This window comes from Ailuropoda melanoleuca, chromosome 4 (genome assembly GCF_002007445.2).
Source record: "Ailuropoda melanoleuca isolate Jingjing chromosome 4, ASM200744v2, whole genome shotgun sequence".
NCBI classification, from domain to species: domain Eukaryota; kingdom Metazoa; phylum Chordata; class Mammalia; order Carnivora; family Ursidae; genus Ailuropoda; species Ailuropoda melanoleuca.
The window spans coordinates 55957803-55980950 of NC_048221.1; the positions used below are offsets into that span (position 1 = coordinate 55957803).

Consider the following 23148-nt stretch of genomic DNA (forward strand, 5'->3'; position numbering starts at 1 on the left):
TTTATCTTGAGTTTTTAGCCACACCTGCTTGTAGAGTTTTTTTTTTAGTAGTTTTCTAAGGATTACAATATACATACTTAACTTTTAACAGACTAATTAATATATTATCATTTCAAGTGGAACTTAGGAATCTTTCTACCATATAGTTCCTATGTCTACCCTTGGGGAAATGGTCGTCTCTGTATAACATTAACATACACAGGAAATGGGGTGCTTGGAGGCTCAGTGGTTAAGTGTCTGCCTTTGGCTCAGGTCATGACCTCAGGGTCCTGGGATTGAGCCTTGAGTTGGGCTCCCTGCTCAATGGGCAGTCTGCTTCTCCCTCTCAGCCTGCCCCTCCCCCTCCCCCTGTTGTGCTCTCTCTCCCTCTCTCTCTCTTTTAAATAAATTAAAAAAAAAAAACAACCATACACTGAAAACACAGACCATTCACCATAGTAACTTCTTTCTAAGTATGTCTCCTGAGGCAAGGGAAACAAGAGCAAAAATAAACNCAACCATACACTGAAAACACAGTCAGACCATTCACCATAGTAACTTCTTTCTAAGTATGTCTCCTGAGGCAAGGGAAACAAGAGCAAAAATAAACTATTGCGACTTCATCAAGGTAAAAAGTTTCTGCACGGTGAAGGAAACAATCAACAAAACGAAAAGGCAACCTATGGAATGAGTGAAGATATTTGCAAATGACATATCCAATAAAGGGTTAGTATCCACAATATATAAAGAATTTATCAGACTCAACACACAAAAACCAAAAAATCCAACTAAAAAAATGGGCAGAAGACATGAACGGACATTTCTCCAAAGAACACATCCAGATAGCCAGCAGACACATGAAAAGATGCTCAACATCACTCATCAGGGAAATGCAAATCTAAACTACAATGAGATATCACCTCACACCTGTCAGAAAAGCTAAAATCAACAACACAAGAAACAACAGGTGTTGGTGAGGGTGTGGACAAAAACATGCACTGTTGGTGGGAATGCAAACTGGTGCAGCCACTGTGGAAAATGGTATGGAGGTCCCTCAAAAAGTTAAAAATAGTTATGATCCAGTAATTGCACTACTGGGTATTTATCCAAAGAATACAAGAACATTAATCTAAAGGGACACATACACCCTTATGTTTTATAGCAGCATTATTTACAATAGCCAAGATATGGAAGCAGCTCAAAGGTTCATCAATTGATGGGCATCATATCTATCTATCTATCTTTCTATCTATCTATCTATCTATCTATCCATCCATCCATCATGTATCTGTCTATCTATCTAGATAATGGAATATTACTCAGCCATAAAAAAGAATGAGATCTTTCCACTNTATCTATCTATCTATCCATCCATCCATCTATCATGTATCTGTCTATCTATCTAGATAATGGAATATTACTCAGCCATAAAAAAGAATGAGATCTTTCCACTTGCAGTGACATGGATGGAGCTAGAGAATATTATGCTAAGTGAGATAAGTCAGTCAGAGAAAGACAAATACCATATGATTTCACTCATATGTAGACTTTAAGAAACAAAATAAACAAACTAAAGGAAAAGCGAGAGAGGCAAAGAAATTAAGAAACAATCCCTTAACTACAGAGAACAAATTGATGGTTACCAGAAGGGAGATGGGTTGGGGGATGGATGAAATAATAGGTGATGGGGATTGCACTTGTGATGGGGAATGAACTTGTGATGAGCACAGATGATGTATGGAAGTGTTGAATGACTATACTGCACACCTGAAACTAGTGTAACACTGTATGTTAACTAACTGGAAATAAAATAAAAACTTAAAAAAAAAGAAAACACTGTGAGACAATGTTAAAATTTCTGCCATCAACTGTCAAACATAATCTAAAGAACTGAAAAGGAGAAAGGTAGTCCATTATATTTATCCAGGTATTTACCATTTCTGTTTCTCTTCCTTGATTCCTGAGGTTCCAACTTTCTCTATATCATTTGCCTTTGATCTGAGGAATTTTCTTTAACTTTCTGTTGGCAGGTCTGTTGGCCATAAATCTCTCAGTTCTCCATCAGAGAATGTCTAATCTTAATTTTGCCCTCATTCCTGAAGGATATTTTTGCTACATATACAATTCCAGATAATTTTTTCCCAGAGCTTACAAATTTTGTTCCATTGCCTTCTGACCTAGCTTGAGAAATCCACACTTATTTTAATACTTTCCCTTCATATGTTATCTGTTGTTCTTCTCTGGCTTCTTCAAGATCTTTTCCTTATCTTTAGTTTTTACACGTTTGGTTATGATGTGTCTGGGTGTGGGTTTTTTTCAAATTTATCTTGTTTTTAGTCCGCTGAGTTTCTTTTTTAAAATTTAAATTCAATTAATTGACAATAATGTATTATTAGTTTCAGTGATTCATCATTCTTATATAATACGCAGTACTCATTACATCAAATGACCTCCTTAATGTCCATCACCCAGTTACCTCATCCCCCACTTCCCCTCCAGCAACCCTGTTTGTTTTCTATGATTAAGAGTCTCTTATGGTTTGTCTGCTTCTCTGATTCCATCTTGTTTTATTTTTCCCTTAAATTCCACCTGAGGGAGATCATATGACAATTGTCTTTCTCTGATTGATTTATTTCAGTTTGCTGAGTTTCTTGAATCTGTAAGTGTATTTCATTAGCCAAATTTGGCAAGTTTTCAGCCATTATTCCTTTAAATATCTTTTCTTCACCCACATTCCTTCTCCTTTTCCCTCTGGGATCATGACATGAGTATTAGACCTCTTAGCATTGCCTCATAGGTCCCCAAGCTCTGTTCACTTTTTTTTCAGTTTTTTCTCTTTGTTATTCTAATGGGATAATTTTATTTATCTATCTTCAAATGCACTCATTTTTCACTCTTTCCTGTACTCTCCATTGTGATATTGAGCCCATTCAGTAACCTGTTATTTTGTTTTTCAGTTCCAAAATTTCCATTTGGTTCTTCTTTTTAATGACTTCTATTTCTCTACTGAGACTTTCTATCTTTACATGCCTTACAAAAGTAGTCACTTCTTGGACCCCATTACAATAACTGCTTTAAAGTGTCTGCCCAGTTATTTCAAAATCTGTGCCATTTCAGAGTTGGCATGTTGTCTTGTCTTCTCCCTTGTGAGATGTTGATATTTCCCTGGTTCTTGGTATGTCAAGTAATTTTGAATTACATGTAGGCATTGTGAATAGTATGATTCTGGGTCTTGTTTAAATCCTATGGAAAATATTGATTTTTTTTTCCCAAGCAGAAAACAGACCCAGTGAGGTACAACGCCAGTTCCCACTTACCTTTTGTGGTCTGTGCTCCCAATGTCAGTTTTTAAAGCCCTTGCAATGTCACTGGGCTCTCTCCATGTGTGTTACGCAGTGGCCAGGCAGGGACTGGGCAGTGATTACTATTCAGATCAGTTCTTAAAGACTTTGGTATACCATTGAGGGTTAAATCATCCATGTGCAGGTGGGGCATGAGCCCAGGAACTCATAACCAACTTTATGGATCTATTTTTTTTTTGGTTGTCAAATGATCCTTTATTGAAATATTTTCCTTTGTAGTTCTAACTAACCAGCATTCCACCATATGACTGTCGATGGCGGTCATAACATTGCAGCCCACGTGTGCGCAGTCCACAGGATCTCTTTATTGGTTCCAGAGATGGAACCTGGCTAAAGCTGAATGGCATTAGTGGCTAAAGCTTGGTGCCGCATCTGTCAGGCAATGCTGACAATCTCATCAAAAGTGATATTTCCACTGTGCTATGTTTTTCTGCTCCTTTCTGTCTCTTGGTGGTTCCCTAAGGGCTTTGATAATCAGGGCAGAGGCAGAAGGTACCCTTCAATCTGAGTCTGTCTCTTCTGAATGGTCAGTTTCACTGTAATCCTTAGACCCTTCCAATGACTGGTTGCCTTGGCGATGTCATCACCAAACTTTTTTGGGAACAGACCCAGGGGGCTGATTTTTGGGGCCAGGGCATATGTGGCACCGACTGCCCCACCTATGCACCTCAGGTATATGACTTTGATCTCCTTGGGGTCGAACTTAGGCGGCATGGTGGAGGTGGCTGGTGTTAGATGAACCCAAATTCAGGGCAACTGAAGACAGTTGCACCTTTGTTTCCTCTGAGCCGAAAGCCAAAAGCAGTGGGATCATTTTCTTGAGCTTGCTCCTATTGGCAACCTTCCTGACACTTTTTTGCCCCTAGGAATTCCCTTGTTCACCTTCCTGGTCTTCTGGCTAAAACCTGGGGCTTTAGATTCCCCACGCGGCTGCACACTTTCTTCAAATGTGTTTGCTTTCAGGTGTAAGGGCCAGTAGATTGAGAGAGAAAGGCAATGGGGTCTTTCCTCACACTCTTGGGACCAAAGGTCCCCTGGTCAAGAGAGAAGGGTGCCAGCCAGCCCAGTGCCTGCTGCTGTCAGTCACCACCTGGCATTGCCTGAGAGCTGGGGTGGGAGAGAATGGAAAATGAGGAAGAAGACAATATCGCCCACTCTCTCTGATCCATGCAGTCCTCTTTCTTGTTCCTTGAAACGGAAGTAGAGGGCTTCTCTTAGAGCTCTTTCTGTCCACACTTGGTGCAAAGTTCTGGGTTCCAGGCTGCCTTTGAGTCTCGGCCAGTGGGTACCAAGGGAAACGAATGGGGAACTTATCATTGATTTGCTGGTACCGCAAGTTCTGGTTTTCTTCCCCAATCTGCCCTCGACCATTTAGTTTCAGAGTTCTCAGGTAGCTGCTCCATGCATTCTGCCCAGGGGTATTGCTTGCATTCAGTGGCAGAGACGGGGTGACAGGTGCTTACTCCATCTTGACTGGAACCCAGTTTACAGTCCCTTGTTAAAATCAGGGAGATGGCCCTAGCTTTTGGTCCAAAGAGATGTTGGGGAGTTACCTTAGCAAAAAATAAAGAACAAAGTTCCTATGATACATACACACACTGGAACACTACCCAGCTGTAAAAATGAGCAAGGATGATCTCTATTACCTGATATGGAATGACTTCTGGGAGATATTAATTGAAAAAATAAAAAATTCATGGTTTTAAAGCATCTCCTCGCACATTGCCTATTAGTTGTGAGGAGAAAATAGTAACTATATAGTGGTGAAGTCAGACAATATCTTGACCAGGTAAATAAAAATAACATTGCCAGTGAGGGGCAATGGACTTGATTTGCCTCTAGATGTCATGCCCTGAGAAGAACATAGCAGGGATGTAATATTCTAGCCAGAAGTGCATAACTTGGATTTAATCACAAGGAATCAACAACTGGATCTCAGAAGAGGAACATTTTGTTTAAAAAGGGGGAAGATCATATTACTTTAAAATGTCAATGTTATAAAAGGAAAAATGTATGTAGAAATATTTCTAATTTAAGAAAACTGAAAAGACATATCGACAAAATGCAATAACTGATGGTAGACGGGTATGGAGAGGAAAAAATGCTGTAAAGGGCATTATTAAGTCAATTGACAAAATTAGAATACTAAGAGTAGAATAAATAAAAGTATGAATCAATGTTAAAATTCCTAAAATTGTTAGTTACACTGTGGCTATGTAAGAGAATATTCTTTTTATTCCACACACTCCAGTATTTAGGGGTAAAGGGCAACTTACTCGCATATGATTAGAATACAGTTCTGTATCTGTCTGCATGTGTGAATATATACACACCTACGGCCAGACGGATTCAGTGACTAAACAAATGCTAAATGAAGCAAAAGAGGCAACGCGTTAGCAGTAGGTGAATCTGTGTATTGATTATGCTCTTTTTACTTTTGTGACTTTTCTGTAAGCTTGAAAGTATTTCTGAGTTAGTTTTTAAAAGAACAGAGTTCCCTAAATTCTGTTCTGTTGTGGCCATTGTGATGTCGGTGTTGCAGGATCCCAGGCCTTTCTGCTACCTGCAGTCCAGGGATAGCAGACTTGCCTAGCCTTTCCCAGCTTGGAGATTGGAGAGAAAATCGTGTGTCATGCTTACAAATCAATGTCAATCTTTCAAGTTTGCAAAAACTTATAAAACATATATAGATCTGTATGCCAGCTCAGCACAGGATACTGAGGCTGTGTTCCTATTCTTGGATGCATTCTAGAAAAAAGAACGCAAAACCAGTGATTATATGGTAAGAAGAAACTTGTGCAAGATGAAAACAGTGACAGTCGGCTAAAACCACCAGAAGCCAAATCTGTTCAGATGCAGCTTTTTAGTTAGAAGTAATAAAACCTCTTTGTTTAAAGGGTGGTTAGGATGGTGTAGAAGGCATTGTCAATGATATCACTGACAGATCAGCTGTCAGCCATATCTTCTCTGTGATGTTTGTTCCAGAATGTGCTGATTACATCCACCTGCTACTCTGTGCCTGAGGATTTTCTCTCAGCTCCAGTGGGGCAAGTCAGGAGTGCCAAGGAGTCAATCTGAGGATAAATACTTCAGATTCCCCACCATAGGGAACAACCCAGAGGCTGATCCACACTGTCTCTGAGTTTTCCAATGGGATTGAATACCAGTGGCCCACGGTGCTAACCTGCCAGTTAATTCTTCCTCGTGGCCCTTTTCCTTTTCTGTCTCACTCTCTTCCCCTCTCTTAATGCCTCCCAGAACTACATAAACTCAAATCCTGTCTCAGCATCTATTTTTGGAGGAGCTCAGCCTAAGGCAGATGGTTACTTTTATTTATTGGAAACTTAATTGGAAAATGAGGCCAATTGGTGTGGAGGGAAAAGCTGGTGGAACACGAGTTAGTCCCTTGGCAGTCAGGACAGGAACTGAAGCAGTGAGGCCACAGGACTTCAGGATGGCATGTCACCCTCTCACTCTCCAGTGACAGGAGGTCCTATCCGTTGGAGGATATTACCTTCCTGACCCCCTGCACACGAACTGATCCACACTCCATTGCTCTAGAGTCTGGAGAACAGTGCTGGATGACTGGAGGGACAGAGCAGGGTGAAACTGATGGCTGTTGCGCCAACTTGCCCCGTACCATGGAAAGTCTTTGGGAAGAACACAGTGAGAAAAGAATAAGGCAGACTTGGGATGAGAAGCAGCAAAAGGAGACACTTGTATGCCCCCCTCAAAAGGAGCTTTAGAACCCATCATTTTTCCTTCTTGGCCTTGGTGGCCAGGAAGCTGAGCTAAATTCTGGAAATTTTTCTTAGCTTAGGTTTTCTGATAAAACTACCCCTTCCACTTATTACTAAGCATGTTTTTAGTTTCATTGCACCTATGCTCATTCTTTAAATTGTCTCCATTCTTTTTGGAAATACAAACGATATATATGACATATAAAAAACCAAAGTAACAACTCTCCTTCAGGATATTACAATTTTAGTACAATTTCTCCGGGGAAGATTGAAATAACAACGGTAAAACAGATGAATTCAATTATACTATATTTCTTTCTGTGGCTGATAGTCCTGGGATAAAACAGAAGTTGATCGTGTGGTTGCCACCATAGCTTTTTGTTCCTTTCTCAACTCTTTATTTTGAGAAATTTGAAACAGTCGAAAGCAGGGTGCAATGAATACTTGCAGACTTACATTTAGATTCAATAATAGTTAACAGGTTTCCACATTTTTACTGCCTCCCTCATGTGTACACATGAACACACATTTTCTTTTTCTGAAACCCTTAAAAATTAGTTGCAGACATGACACTTCAGCCCTAAATACTCAGCATGCCTCCTCTGAAAATAAAGATATTTCTTTACGTAATTGCAATACCATTACCACACCTTGAAAAAACACATTCATTCCATCACATTAAATAACATCCTGTCCCTGTTCTGATTTCCCCAGTTGTCCCAAAAATGTCCTTACATGACTGTCGTTTTCAATCAGAATCCAATAAACGCTCACATGTTTTATTTGGTTTTTACGTCTCTCTGATCTCTTTTCATTTAGGATGGCACCATTTTTTTTTCCCTATGGCACTAACTAACTTTTCTGGGTCTGCGGACAGTTTTCCTGTTTGAATTCCACATTCTGAATCCGTCTGTTCCCTCATTGGGTCATTCGACTGGTTCCTTTCCCTTGTCTTCCCCATAAATTGGAAGTCTAGAGGCTTGATTAGACACAAGTTAATCATTTTGGTGCTAGTGGGTGGGCAAGAGTCCTTCCTGCTGTATTACGTAGAGAGAAAATACAGCTGATCCTTGAACAACATCGATTTGAATCTACTTATACGCAGATTTGTTTCAATAAATATAGTATACTACTATAAATAGATTTTCTCCTTCTTATGATGTAACATTTTCTTTTCTCTATTTTAATATAACTATTTTAGTATATAATGCATATAACATACAAAATATGTGTTAATTGACTCTTTATGTTACTGGTAAGGCTTCTGGTCAAGAGGAGGCTATTAGTTAAGTTTTTGGAGAGTCCAAAGTTATACATGGATTTTTGACTGCATGGAGGGTCGGCAAGCCTCACCCCTGCATTGTTCAAGGGTCAACTGTCCTATAAAATTATCCCAGTTTTAATGATGATTATCTGGTTACAATGGTGACCATCCAATTTCACTGCTATAGAAGTATGTATTTTTCCTCATTGTAGTTAGTATTAGTATTGTGGTTGATATTGAGAAATACACTGGTGCCACGTGGATATCCTGTTCTTCATAACCTTTCAGTCAATGTTTTTAATATCCACTGATGATCTGCCTGAACCAATTACTATGTTAGGGGTTGCAAAATGATGAGTCTATGTCTCCTTCTAACATTCCTTCTACATTCGATCAATTACAGTCAATAACAACTTTTGATGTTTGAATTATTCCAAATGTGGCCATTGACTGCCCTTTTGGGCTGCCTTCTCTGTCTTTTGATATGACTCCCTTAAGTCTTTCACAGTTCACTTGCTTTCCGGTATTACAAGATATCCTAAGTTCACCTCCCAGTTTTTGCGCTCCAAACCTGGAATCAGCTATTTCTCTAAGGGAGCACAGCCTCCTTCTAAGCCTCTGGCTGAAAGCACTATTCCACTAATGTAGCAACTTCCAATTTTGCCTTTGCTTCGCTCCTTCAGGCCTGGGGCTGCATATATTCTTTCTCCAGGGATTAACATAGGCCTATTACCTAGAAGTCATTCAATAAAGCTCTGTTGAATGAATGAACAACGGACAACAGCCAGGGCAGTGGTTCTCAATTCTGACTGCATATTCGAAGAATTGGAAGAGCTTTGAAAAAATATTGATGCCCAGTCCCCATGCCCAAATATTCTGATTTAATTTGTCTGGCACAAAGAGACAATTCAGCCTCCTGGTTAAAAAATACAGACTTTGGGGTGCCTGGGTGGCGCAGTCGTTAAGCGTCTGCCTTCGGCTCAGGGCGTGATCCCGGCGTTCTGGGATCGAGCCCCATGACAGGCTCCTCCGCTATGAGCCTGCTTCTTCCTCTCCCACTCCCCCTGCTTGTGTTCCCTCTCTCACTGGCTGTCTCTCTCTCTCTGTCAAATAAATAAATAAAATCTTTAAAAAAAATACAGACTTTGGGGCCGGACGATCTGGATTTTGAATCCCGGATTCAACATTTACCCTCTGTGTGACCTCTTTGGGTGGCTTCTGTTTCTGCTTTAGTCTATAAGGGTAGAGTATCTACCTCACAGGCTCACATGAGAATTAAATAAAGTAACATATGCAAAGTGTGCAGAGCAGCTCCTAGCAGAGTCAAGACCAGGAAACTGTTAGCTGTCCATTTGATTCTACATTTGTTTGTGAGGCAATTGATTTTTTGAAATACTACCCAGTGTGTTTTCTCTTTTTGATAACTCAGGTGTGTCCTCTGCAGCGTCTCTGCCTTTAGGACTGGGCCCCAGGCTGAATGAGAGAAAACAGAGGAGTGGTTTGAGAGGAATTCTTGCTGGGGATAGGGAGGCAGAGAGATTCTCTGGTCCTGGGTGGAGGAAGGACAGATTCCTGGGGCCCCTAGAATTATCCAAGGAAGATGGTGAAAATGTGTCAGATGGGTTAAAGGGGACTGGGTGCAGAAGGGACTTAGGGCTGGACTCCGGGGGAACCTCTCTGCCAAGAGCCCCACCTGCTCGGGTAGCCATGTAGAGCTGAAATGGAGAAGGAGCGGGCTCCCTCAGCTTGCTCAAGGAGGTCCCGTGTTACCTTGGAAGGAATGGGAGAGTAGCTACTACAGATTGCAAATATGTGCGCGTGCCAACTGGTGAGGGGATCCTGCACCAGAGGCTCAGAGCAGGGAAACACGCTAAGAGCAGAGAATAGAAGGAAGACACAGCCGAGTCTCAAAGAGCCAGTAGCTGGAACGAGAGCCAACGTGGGGGCTTTGTCAGAGAGAAGGCAGCTGAGCCCTCTGGGGCAGCCCCTCCTCGTGGGATATCCGAGGATCCTGGGGGCTCACTGGAGCTAGAAAACACAGGAGTGGGTCTTTGGTATTCAGTTCATTACAGCTGTCACCGAGATGTCTGCTCTCCAGGCTCAGCTGGTCCCTCGAAAGGCAAGATTTCTGTGTGTTAAGCATCAACACAGGCGTCTTTTGCAAGCTCCTATGGCCACTATGTTGTCCTCTCCTCCTGGAGGCTTTTATGAGCAGGGAATAGGTTCCTGCCACTAGGTGTCACCTGCCACCACTGTCTCTCCCTGTCTCTAGAAACCTTTATTTCTGTCCCAAGATTGAGCCATTTCTGCCTCTTCCAAGCAAAGAACTCAACTCCATGCACTCTCCCTGTGGGCAATTCAGCTAATTATCCTCATTAGTGTCAAACATAAAAGCTGAACTACTTTGGGGGGGAAAGAAAGGGGAAGAGCTCTTTTTCCCTTAATAACTGCTTTATTGCAATAATAATCTACGTACCATAAAATCAACCTTTTAAAAAATGTGTAATTCAGTGTGTTTTAGTATAGTCACAGAGCTGTGCAACCATCACCACCATCTAATCTCAAAACATTTCTCCTTAAAAAAGGAACCCTGTACCCTGAACCCATGAGCAGTCATTTCTTGTTCCTGATTCCCTCTGACAACCACAAACCTACTTTCTATCTCTATGCATTTGCCTTTTCTGCACATTTCATATAAATGGAATCATACAAGGTCTTTTGTGACAGCCTTCTTTTTCTTAGCATAATGTTTTCAGGGTTCATTTACGTGGTAGTTTCTGTTGTACGCCATTCCTTTCTATTGCCAAACAGTATTCCATTGTATGAATGTACCACATTTCCTTTGTGCATTCATTAGTTGATAGGGATTTGGGTTATTTCTACTTTTAAACATTTTTTAAAAGATTTTATTTATTTATTTGACAGAGATAGAGACAGCCAGCGAGAGAGGGAACACAAGCAGGGGGAGTAGGAGAGGAAGAAGCAGGCTCACAGCGGAGGAGCCTGATGTGGGGCTCGATCCCACAACGCTGGGATCACGCCCTGAGCCGAAGGCAGACGCTTAACCGCTGTGCCACCCAGGCGCCCCTGGGTTATTTCTACTTTTAGGCTATTAAAAACACTGCTGCTATGAACATTCATGTACGGGTGTTTGTGTGGACACGTATTTTCAATTCTCTTGGGTCTATACCTAGCAGTGGAATTGCTGGGTCCTATGACAACTCTGTTTAACCTTTTGAGGAGCTGCCAGATGGTTTTCTAAAGCAACTGCCCCATTTTACATTTTCACCAGCAATGCACGAGGGTTCCAGTTTCTCCAACCCTTGTCAACACTTGCTATTTCTTTTCTGTATTATAGCCATCCCAGGGGTGGTAAAGCGTTACCCCATTATGGTTTTGATCCGCATTTCCCTGATGGCTAATGTTGCCGAGCACTGGCCATTCGTTCATATTCATTGGTCTATTCAGGTCCTTTGTCGATTTAAAAAAATGAGTTATTTTTCATTTTATGATTGAATTGTAGGAGTTCTTAATATATTCTTGATACAAGTCTCTTATCAGATGTGTGGTTTGCAAATGTTTTCTCTCATCCTGTGGGTTGTCTTTTCACTTTCTTGATGGTGCCCTTTTGAAGCACAAAAGTTTTTAATTGCATTGTACAATTTCCGTACTTTTTCTTTTTTGTTTGTGCTCAGGTGTATCTAAGAAACCACTGCCTAATCCGGGATCACAAAGATTTACGCCTGTGTTTTCTTCCGAGAGTTTTAGAGCTTTAGCTTGTGGCTCTACTTTGAGTTTATTTTTGTGCATGGGTGACATTCACTTGCATGTGAATGTCAATTATTCCTGTACCATTTGTTGAAAAAGGGATCCTTTCCTCATTGAATTGTCTTGGCACCCTTGTACCAGCCTGGAATGTCAAGTGTATTCCGCTGATCTATATGTCTGTTATTGTGCCAGTACCACACAGTCTTGATTATGATAGTTTGGAAGTAAGTTTTGAAATTAGAAAGTCTGAGTCTTCTAATTTTGTTCTTTTTCAAGACTTTGGCATATCTAGGTCTCTTGCATTCCCATATAAATTTTAGGATCAGCTCGTCAATTTTTCTGTGCAATATTTTACATTTCATTTGGGTTTTCAATTTCTTTTCATGATGTTTAGCAGTTTTCAGTGTACAAGTCCTGCACTTTTTAGGTCATGCTTATTCCTAAGCATTTTATTCTTTGGGATACTATTAAACTAGAATTGTTTTCTTAATTTCATCTTTAGATTGTTTATTGTGAGTGTATAGAAATACAATTTCTTTTGTATATTGATCTTGCATCCTGCAACCTTGCTGAATTCATTTATTAGCTCTAAAAGCTTTTTTGGTGTATGGATTCTTTAGGATTTTTCTAAATAAAAGATCATGTCATATGCAATTATTTATTCTTTTCTGATCTGGATGCTTTTTATTTATTTTTCTTTCCTAATTGCCCTCATTGGAACCTCCAGTACAATGTTGAATAGAAGTGGCAAAAATAGACATTCTTGTCTTGTTCCTGATTTTAGGGGGAAAGCTTTCAGTCCTTGACCACTAGTATGATGTTAGCTGTGGGGTTTTCACAGATGCCCCTTATCAGGTTGTGGAAGTTTCCTTCCCTTTCTAGTTTGTTGGGTGTTACCAATATGGAAGGGTGTTGGATTCTGACAAATCCTTTTTCTGTGTGTATTGGAATGATCGACCTGTTTTTTGTCCTTCATTCTACAAGTACAGTGTATTGCATTGGTTAATTTTCATATGGTTTAATGAACTTTGCATTCTTCGGACAAATCCTGCTTGACATGGTATATAATTTTTTTGGTATGTTGCTGGATTCAGTTTGCTTGTATTTTGTTGAGGATTTTTGCACAAGGGGTATTGACCTGTAGTTGTCTTGCAATGTCTTTGTCTAGTTTTGGTATCAGAATGAATCGGAAAATGAGCTCTGATGTTTTCGAAACATAATGTTGGCTTCCTCATCCCGTTGGAGGTGGAGAAAGAGGTTTTGTTTTTTGTTTTTGGCCCCCCCACCCCACCCTCTGAGTCCCAGGATTCTGTCAAGAACTTTGCATAGTCTGAGATTTTCCATGGTAGCTTGTTACGGTTTTGTGGATACCGAGAGATGACGTGAAACTCCTAGGTCTGAGATGAAGAACAATGTCATTCACAGCAAGAGCAGTAGCCCATGCACCAGCATTGCTTATTTGAGACCCAGTTCCCACAGGGTAACATGAAGAGTGACAGGTGATACCTGTACAGTCAGTGGGCTGCATTATAGTAGAGGAACCCTGAGCTTAGGAACCCCAAATCTTTTTTTTAAGATTTATTTATTTATTTGGGGGGGTGGGGCAGATGTACAGTGGGAGGGAGACAGTAGACTTCCCACTGAGCATGGAGCCTGATGCAGTGCTCGATCCCACGACCCTGAGATCATGAACTGAGCCGAAATCAAGAGTTGGGTGCCTAACTGACTGAGCCACCCAGGGGCCCCAGGACCCCGAATCTTTTATAATGGCCAGTAAGCATGCCTGCCTTTTGCTATGGAGGGAGATACTGTTTCAGTCTTCTGGGCTGTATGCTATACAAACATGCTTAAAAAGATAGTCCAGGACAAAGACAGTCAGTGTCTCTGCTCACAAGACATGCAGAAATGCCTGAGACTCATGGAGAATTATCTCCCAACACATATACTTGTTAATATTTTCCTTCATACCCTCCAGTTATTCCACCATTATATGTACTATTATTTATACATTTTAAGTTTAGTTTTTGTTTTATCAGTTGTACATGCAAACGACATACGTAGAGTCAAACAGGCATATTCCTTCAAAACAGTCATCTCCTCCCCGCCTCGCCATTTACTGCTCCTCTTTCAACTCTGGCTGAGTCTGCTGGCGTTGAGCACTGTATTTGTAAACGGCATTTTTTATACTACTGCCACTTCTTGATTTTTCAGATGAAGGTATTGACTCTTGGTGTCCACTGTGGAAAATGTGGTTTCACCTTTCTTTCACATCCCTACATCTGCCTACTTTCTGGTTTCCCATTTTCCCAGGATAGTTAAGGTGTCATTTGGGTCAGCTCCAGATTTAATATTTACATTATTAGACGTTATTCTTATAAAAGCTACTCACAGATGAGCCAGCCATGTGCCACACTTTTCCTTCCCTGTGCAACTTCTTGTTTTCTCAAAGTCAGTTGTTCGATTTTGTTAGTTTTCACATCTAAATGTTTAGATCTTTCAAAACATTAAGATTTGATGAGTTTTCTCTGCTGGAGGTCTTCTCCTGCAGAGCCTTTAGAGTCGCTCCATTCTGTGGTGGTGGCTGTTCAGGCCTGCCATGCAGACGGCCACTCTTGGGTCTCCTCTCAACATCTTCCTGGGAATTTCTTCCTCTCTATTGGGTTTGATCCTGTTCTCTGGATCCTTGGACTCTTTTTTTGGTTTACATGTCCATTTTTAGTGAATCGTGTCCTAATAAAAGGGCACAGAGGAGATACAGGTTTTGAGACATTGCTTGGCTGAATTTGTGCCCTCGCGCTTAACAAATAGTTCAGCAGGTATAGAAGTGTAAGTGGAAAATAATTTCCCCACAGAATCTTTGAAGGCATTTGCTTCATTTTCTTCTAGCTTCCAAGGTGATGGTTGAGAATCGGATGCCATTCTGATTCTTGACACTTTGTATGAACATTTCCCCCTCTCTCTCTGGAAGCTTTTGGGGTCTTTCACCTGTCCTCAATGTTCTGTAATGTCACGGTGATGTGCTTTAGTTTGGGTTTGTTTTCATCCACTGTGTATCCTTCATATGGTGTATCCTTGCAATCTGGTGACTTCAGTTCTGGGAAAATTTCTGAATTTATTTCACAGATGATTTATTCCTCCCCATTTTCTCTGCTCTTCTTTACTGGAACTCCTCTTATTCAAACGTTGGACCTTTTGGACTTGTTTTCTCTCTCACTTCCCATCATATTGCTTTTTGCTCTGCTTTCTGAGAAGTTCCTCCCACTATACCCTCCAAATTTCCTATTGTATATTTAATTTATGCTACCATATTTTTAATTTCCAAGAACTTCTTTAAATATGCTTTTCTTCTTCCATTGATGACAACGGGTTCTCTTATGTCTCTGAGGATACTTCTCCTGTTATAGTTTGTTTCCTCCAAGTAGCTTTTCTTTATTTGTTTTGATTTTTGTCTCTGATATACATACTTTCCTCAAATCTCTGATAGTCTCCAGCTGTTTGTTCGTCTTTAAGAGTGGGATGCCATGGAAGCAAGCTTTCTTTGTGAGGTTCTCCACAAGGTGATTTGGCTTTGCCTTATTTCAGGGCTGGTCAGGTCCCCAAAGACGAGTCTTCCAGTCCTCTGACTGGAGGGTACGGTTGCCCACATTCTGGGAGCCAGGGAAGGAAGAAAGGTGCAGATCTCAATATTCTGTGTGCAGTTGTTCACTTTCTCTGCCTGCTTTAGTACTGAGCGTCTCCACTGGGGGGGAGGAGGGGCCCTGAGTCACTACTGAGAGTGCGGCAGGACATTCAGGTCTTCCTTCCTTTCACCCAGCATCATCTTCATTCCCTCTCCAGAAGTACCTGCTGTTGCCAGTTCCTGAGGCTGCCTGGGGGGGGGTCTGTGCTACAAATCTGGGGGCTTTGTTTGTTTACTTGCTTTTCCTGTGGCCAGTTCAGGATCGAACTTTCTCAGGTCTGGTTAGTTACTACTCATTCATCTGCCCTCCAGCTTCCACAATTTGGTTGCTGTTGCCTTCCCTCTTCTTTCCTTTGTCCAACTGGGTTTATTCCTTTTATTGTCATCTTAGTGGGGCTTGGGGAGAAACTGGAGGTGTTCAAACTAGCATTTTAACCAAGAACAAATTATTATATTTATTACATGTTTACATATCTGTCTTTCCCATCATGTTGGGCAGCTCGATGTCACCCCAAATGTTCATCGAAAGTTATGTTTCCATCACCTTTTTACTGAATTAACTAAATAGATTATAAGAGATTAATTTCTTGATTGTGGTTTTCTGACTAAATAAATGCGATGCCTAGGTTTGTGTCACATGAGGAGAGAAAATTCAGTGCCTGTTTTTAGGTCTGATGCTGAGGTTGCTGGTTCATAACAGGCATGTTATTATACAATTGCTCCATTTTTCATAAAACCCCAGTGATGATTCATTCAGCTAATCCCAGAAAATCCATCATGTTAGAACCAAATAATTAAAATGGACTTTGAGAGCTCATATGGTAAATCCCTTTCCCTCTGGCTGAAAACATCATTCGTCCACTACAGTACCAAGATAAGAGGTTTCTCATAGTATGAGTGTTGACATGTTTGAAAAGCTGGAGGATATCAGTTCTCTAACTCAATATTATACAAGGAAAGATAAGGTAAAGACACGAGACAAAACAGGGTATCTTCCAGGTCCTTAGACACTAATTACCACCCATCCCTCTGGATGTCCCGAGGCTACCTTTCGTAATTCTCTGTCCTTCTCTTCTGGTGGAGAGAAAGCCAAAAGCCAGAGGATGGAGAGGAGCTGTGTGATTACAGCTGGAGGAGAGCCCTGGTGATGTGTGGGTCCAGGAGCTGGGATCTCTCTCCTGACTCCTTGTGTCCCTCCTTACACACACAGCGTGAACCAGGAGGGCACTTATCAGATCTCCTTCCTGAGCCAGGTTTCTTGCTACTATGATAGACTCCTTTACACAAGCATGTGATGTTTAATATAAAAGATATCAAAACAGCTTTTTAAAAACCTCTTTGGAAAGTCCTCTGAAGAAAGAGAGGGAAAGGAAAATTAAAGCTTTTTGTTATGGGAATGTTCAAGTATTGAAATAACACCCCGATGCATCCATTATCCAGCTTTAGCAATTATCAACATTTTACTAATGCTGTAAAATTTGCTCTTGCCCCCCTCACCCCATTGACTTTTTTAAAAAGTATTTGCTGGAGTAGATGAAAGCGAATTTCAGACAGCATATCATTGTCACCCATAAATACTTCTAAATGATCTCTAATTGTTCACGCTCTTCTTTTTTTCTTTCTCCTTTATACAAAGCCACGCTGCCATTATCATATAACCTAACAATGAACAATTCCCTACTATCCTCTAATACTCCAGTCCATATTAAAATTTTCCGGACTATCTGAAAAATATCTTTTTACAGAAGATTTGTCTGAACCAAGAGCCAAATAAGGCCCACTCATTGTATTTGGTTCATTTATCTCCTGTCTCTTTTAGTTCGTAATGATAACTCCATTCTTTAACTTCCATATAATGATGTGCATTAAAAATGAAGGTGGGCTTATACAAGGCTTGGCTTTGCTGCAGTGTCAGCTTTATTTTCTTCTGGCACCCTTCCAAAGTTTTAAGTGCTCTCGAGGCATGCTTTTCATGGATATGTACTGGCCTAGTGCTTCTATTAGTGAGGTTAGAATTGAACAGTTAGTCATTTTAATATAACTGCATTCTGCCTTATTTACTGATGCAACTAATCAAGCTTTGCAGAGAGTTGCTTATTAGCTTTGCACATATTTAAAAATTTCCCTGTTACGTTAAAAATGATAAATCCATACTGTATATTGCAAAGATGGTACAATTTGATACTTGGAAACTAAGTATGGTAATAAATATATGCATTAGGTATTATTTTAGAAATGCTTTCAAGCAATGTATTTGAAGTGGGGGTAGAGGAGAAGGAATAGGTGTGCTCTCTGAGGGTGGGATCTTTTGGTCAATAAAGATGGCGATAAAATCCAGCACTGCTGGTCAGATCTCTACTTCCATCTGTTCATGTTGTCACAGGGCTAGGCTTGCTTCTCCCATTTCTCTCCTCCTCCTGTTCAGCTCAGAGTTGTTGAGCAACTGCTACATGCCAGACACATTATACACTAGACCTCATTTAGCTCGTACAGTAGCCTGGGGAGATAGCAGCTCCCTTTTGCAGACGTGAAAACCCAAGTTCAGAACTTCGGTGAGCAGCTCAGGGTCACTGAACTCTGACGGCCGGGCTTTTGCCAGGGCTTACCTGGCTCTCAGGATTATTCTCTGGTGGCTGGGTCAATTAAAGGTGGGGGTAAAAGTCAATGCGGAGGGAGGTTATAAAGCATTTAAAATTGGATCAATACCTGCTCCGTGGAATCCCCCGCAGACATAGAGCTTGCCATCCACTGCTCCTGCATTGGTAGAATTGGTTCGAAGGGAGAGCAGGGGACTTGGCATAGGTGGGCCCTCTCTCCAGAAGTCTGCGTCAGGGTTATAGATCTCCACCACATCAAGGCACTTTCGAACCTGGCCTTTGTCTCGCCCTAAACAGCCAATTCCACCTGCAGAGAATGGTACACAGAAACGAGACGATCAAGAACTGCAGTTTCCCTGTGGCTCGCACCCCCTTCCTCCTACAGTCTGTATCACACATCTATGGGCCCCTGACTTTTCTCTGTCTTGCCTGGTGCTACTTCTCAGATAATTTCTAAGCAATGGTGATGTCTGCTCTGTACTCCATAGCCCAGTTTAATATCCTTTTTTTAGAGGGTTCTGTGTGTGCTTATGCATGAAGCTGATTCCGCTGCAGGCTGCAAAGCTGGTTCACATCATGAGCAACCCCTTTAGGATAAGAATTTCAGGTTTGCATGCGAGGGCACCTCGACTCCGACAACTGTCTTTCAGTTGATCGTTGGCAGGGTTCACTGACCTGCCAGTAGGGATGGGTCCTTGCTGTTCCTCATCAATGGAAGCCTGTCTTTTCTTCTCTTCTTAAGTTGCATGGACTTTTCCCCATTAGGGAAGGGCCATTTGTTGATAAAGTTCAGGTTTGGGGTCAAAGAAAGACTCCAAACCCAAATGCCCAGTGCATCTCCCATTTTTGGATGATACAGTTCATTCAACAGATATTCACTGGTTGCCTGCTTTATCAAGGCAATGTGCTAAGTGATAAGAAACTTAGGAAGATGAATAAGGCATGTTTTCTGCTGTTAAGAAATTAATGCGGTGGAAAAAGGGTCATGTATGCAAATAAATAGGTAGACAACACGGTGACAGGTAACTGAAAAGAGATACCAATTAGACTCAGAAGGCCAAAGACTGTAACGAGTAACAGAGTCGTGATGGCAGAGGACTTTGGAGGATAGCTTATTTTATTTTATTTTTCCTCTTTGCTGATGGAGCCCGGCCCGTTTCCTGTCTCCGTATGGATCCAGGGACTGACGCTTTCAACTCAGGAAGCTCTTAGCTGCTTTCTCTTTTATCCGACTGGATAAATTATTTAGCCCATTACAGTGCCAAGTCTGAGCCGCAGCGTTTCCGAGGAGGGGAACACGCTGGCCTTGGTTAACTGCACGGCTCTGCTGTTCACGGCCCTCTTTCAGTGTGGCACTGTGGTAGCCAGAGGTTTCTTAGTCCAACAAAAAGTGGAATTTCCTATTTGTGGGGCAAGACAGCCTTAAAGAAGAGGACTTATCACCAGCAGCTAAACCTGGCAACTACCCATCAGGTAAGAACGAGATGCTTTAGTTACCTGCTCCCCAAGACCCAGGAGAGATATGACTAGGCCGGATGATATTACAACCACCTCGGAAGGCCTTTTAACAAGGGGACACAAACAGGTTAAATGCAAGTCACTGGGAGTCAGGCTGGGGCACGCCGAGCAACCAGCATCCTGAACATGACTTAGAAGTTTCAATAAAAGCCCATTAGAAAAGCTTCCCCAACATAATGCATATAAAGAATGGGTATTATTCTCTTTGGTTTTGAAATAATTAGAGCGCTTGCCATTTTTGTTTTTCTGTGTAAGTGTATTTAATTATAATGTTCAGCCCTTCCTCTGCTCTTTGAAACATGTGCCCTTTCTGTTTGGTTGGCAGACAGCACGCACGCTCCACTCGAGGGTGCCATGGCTGGCGGGGCATTGTCCCTGCTTCTGACCATTAACGCCTGAATGCGTTCTCCATCCCGCTGGGATGTAATCCCACCATCAAGTACACTTAGAGTGTCGCCCTGTAACAGCAGACTAATGAGCTTAAACTGAAGGTGAATCCTGATTAGATAAATAATCAAATAAAAGAGTGATCTTTATTAATAAGTCAGCAGCAGCACTACAAAAGAACTCTTTTGATGAGAGAAATCTAGGGTAGGATCAGTACATCTTCAGAATTTCAATGAGATACCTCCGTATCTTTAATTTATGTGCTATCAGAACCTCTCAGCCGGACTTTTCTTTATTCAAAACAGGCCAATGAAGACAAATCATCTTTGCGAGTCATGCCCAAATCAACCTCGAATGCAAACTATATACCTTAGGGTTTTTTTGGTGGTGGGGGAGGGGAGGAGAAAATGATAGGACAATGCCTCCCTCTCCTCATTTTTGTTTCTACAAAGATGAAGACCCGCTCTTCTTGTGTTCGGCTGCTATAGATTCTTTCCATTCTGTGGGTGTGCACGCACGAAGCCTGTCCTGGAGCTGACTGAGGGCAGAGGTGAGCCACCCTGCTAGGACTCCCTGTCCGCAGCACCCTGCCGACAGCGGTGTGCGCTCCCTGCTCCTGCCTACTGGGTTGCCTTCAGGTGGCAGGCTTACTCTATTCTTCCCTGGGCTGGATCCAAAAGAAGGGGATTGTGACAATCTCCCAAAGTTACTTGGATTGCTAAAGAAGCTTTTGAGACAAGCTTTAGTAAATATCTTAACTGTCGTAGGCTCCCTTGTGACACAGAAGAAGCTGGTGGGTTTTTGGAAACAGATCCTGGTTCATGTGCTTCTGTCACCATTTACTAACGTGGGTCCATATAATCTCCTAAGCCTCAATTTTCTCATCTGCAAATTAAGGATAATGATACCAATTTCATAAGTTGTGGTGAAGAGTAAGTATTACCTAACTGAAACGGGGGAGAAGGGCATTACTGTGGGCATTTCTTTATCCTCCTGTACTGCTTGTGGTTAGCACGTTGCTGGTACTCAGTCATGTTAATTCTTTTTCCTCCATGTTCTAGTACGTATCTTACACGTTTCTTTTGTCGAAACAAAAAAGCAATGACTGGCTTCCCAGAATGTGACAAACCCTGCATCCAGAGAGGTGAAAACTCACTTCCTGTCAGTTTATAAAGGTCATCTTCTTAAGAATATAGGAATCTCCGGCCACGTATTGGGAGAAATTGTTGGTGTGAGTCTGTTGTTGGGCTCATCTCTTCCCCAAAGCTGGCCTGCCTAAAGAACCAGTAACTTCTTTTAACCTGGGCTGGACCTAACCCAACAGGACCCAGGTCAACACTCTGCTAATATTTCTCTGAAGTGGCCTTGTGGGAACTAGTAATCAAATATATTCCACAGCTGAAAAATGTAGACACACAGGATATAAATATATATATATTCTCTAAGCTGCTAAGTATGTCTTTTTTCCTAAGGGATCTTAATACTATTTATTGACTAACTATTAATCTTTGGCATATTTATCTCCTGTATAAACAAAATGATTTGCAGAAAGCCTCATCTTGTGGTCCTTTCCATATTTACCCAAGAACTAATAGAAAAAGAGAGTGATAAAAAAAAAAAAGGATCACGTCTATGAATTAGGATAAACTAGTTGCAGATAACACATTCTACTCTTTTACGATGTTTTAAAACATATGTTATCTCTGCGTTAGTGAGTTGAAGATACCAAATGTAATTAAACATTTTCTTAAGGATTCAGGGGCAACGATATGACCCGTTGTCATAATATGCCACAGATACGTAGGTGACTCTATACGTCGGGCTTCATGAAAACAGACTTAAGATTTACTTTCTTGAACAAATCCTCGCTATTGGTGTGGCTTTTAGCAATTTATCTCTTTTCATAGCAAAAACATACAGAATGTATAGTACTTTAAACTTCTAGTTAATTTTAAGCAGTGTGAAAGTATATTTTGGATATCCCTTCTGTGTTTGTACTAGGTATCAGAGAATAACATGTTTAAGATTTTTTTTTTTGTCCTTAAGACACAATCTACTGGAAACCAAAGGCAAATATGGAACCATAAGTAATATAGCACTATAATTATACATGGATTGAATAAAACAGAATTTCTAACTAACGGTCATAATGAAATGTGGGACTGCCAACTCTCTGTGAACTTTTAGGATATCAATGATGAAAATTATTATAGCTAGTTGCAATTTGGGAGCCATAGGCAAACTTTGGTTTTTTAAAGTTCAGGGTTCCCTGTTGAGAGTGCCAGATAATCAAGGTTCAAACCCTTCATATGGGGGTGACTGGGTGGTTCAGTTGGTTAAGTGGCCGACTCTTGGTTTCTGCTCAAGTTGTAACATCAGGGCCATGAGATTGAGCCCCACATTGGCCTCTGTGCTCAGCGGGGAGTCTGAGATTCTCTCCCTTTCCCTTTGCCCCTCCTCCTGCTGGCTCTCCCTCTCTATCTCTCTTTCAAACACAGAAATAAATCCTTAAAAAAAAATCCTTCGTATGATTAACTGGAAATACATTTCATGGACACCCACAACAAAAGATGATGAGCCATTCACTCCAGTTCTAAGCCACCTCAGTTGATGAATGTCTAAATCCAAGCCTTTTTTCAGAGAAAGATGGCACGAAGAATACCTTGTCTGATGTCTTGGGCCATTGTAAACACATAGCGCTTTTTTTTGTCCAACATAAACTTAAGAAATGTCTATCTAAGTCCACAACATCTCTGGGATTCGATCAAACCACACCCAACATTCTGCTCTGATAACTTATGAATGCTAGCATACTTTTTTTTTTTTTTAGATTTTATTTATTTATTTGAGAGAG

The 23148-nt window shown here is 41.2% G+C and overlaps 1 protein-coding gene across 4 annotated transcripts in view; it reads right to left on the reverse strand.

Moving 5' to 3' along the window:
- KBTBD12 (kelch repeat and BTB domain containing 12) overlaps positions 1 to 23148 on the reverse strand; it is a 72736-nt gene that overhangs the window by 8938 nt on the left and 40650 nt on the right. For all 4 annotated transcript variants that reach the window (XM_019797979.2, XM_019797977.2, XM_034658874.1 and 1 more), the window contains exon 5: positions 18499 to 18696. In XM_019797979.2, coding sequence (XP_019653538.1) covers positions 18499 to 18696 — 198 coding nt within the window. The remainder of the gene's footprint in view (positions 1 to 18498; positions 18697 to 23148) is intronic.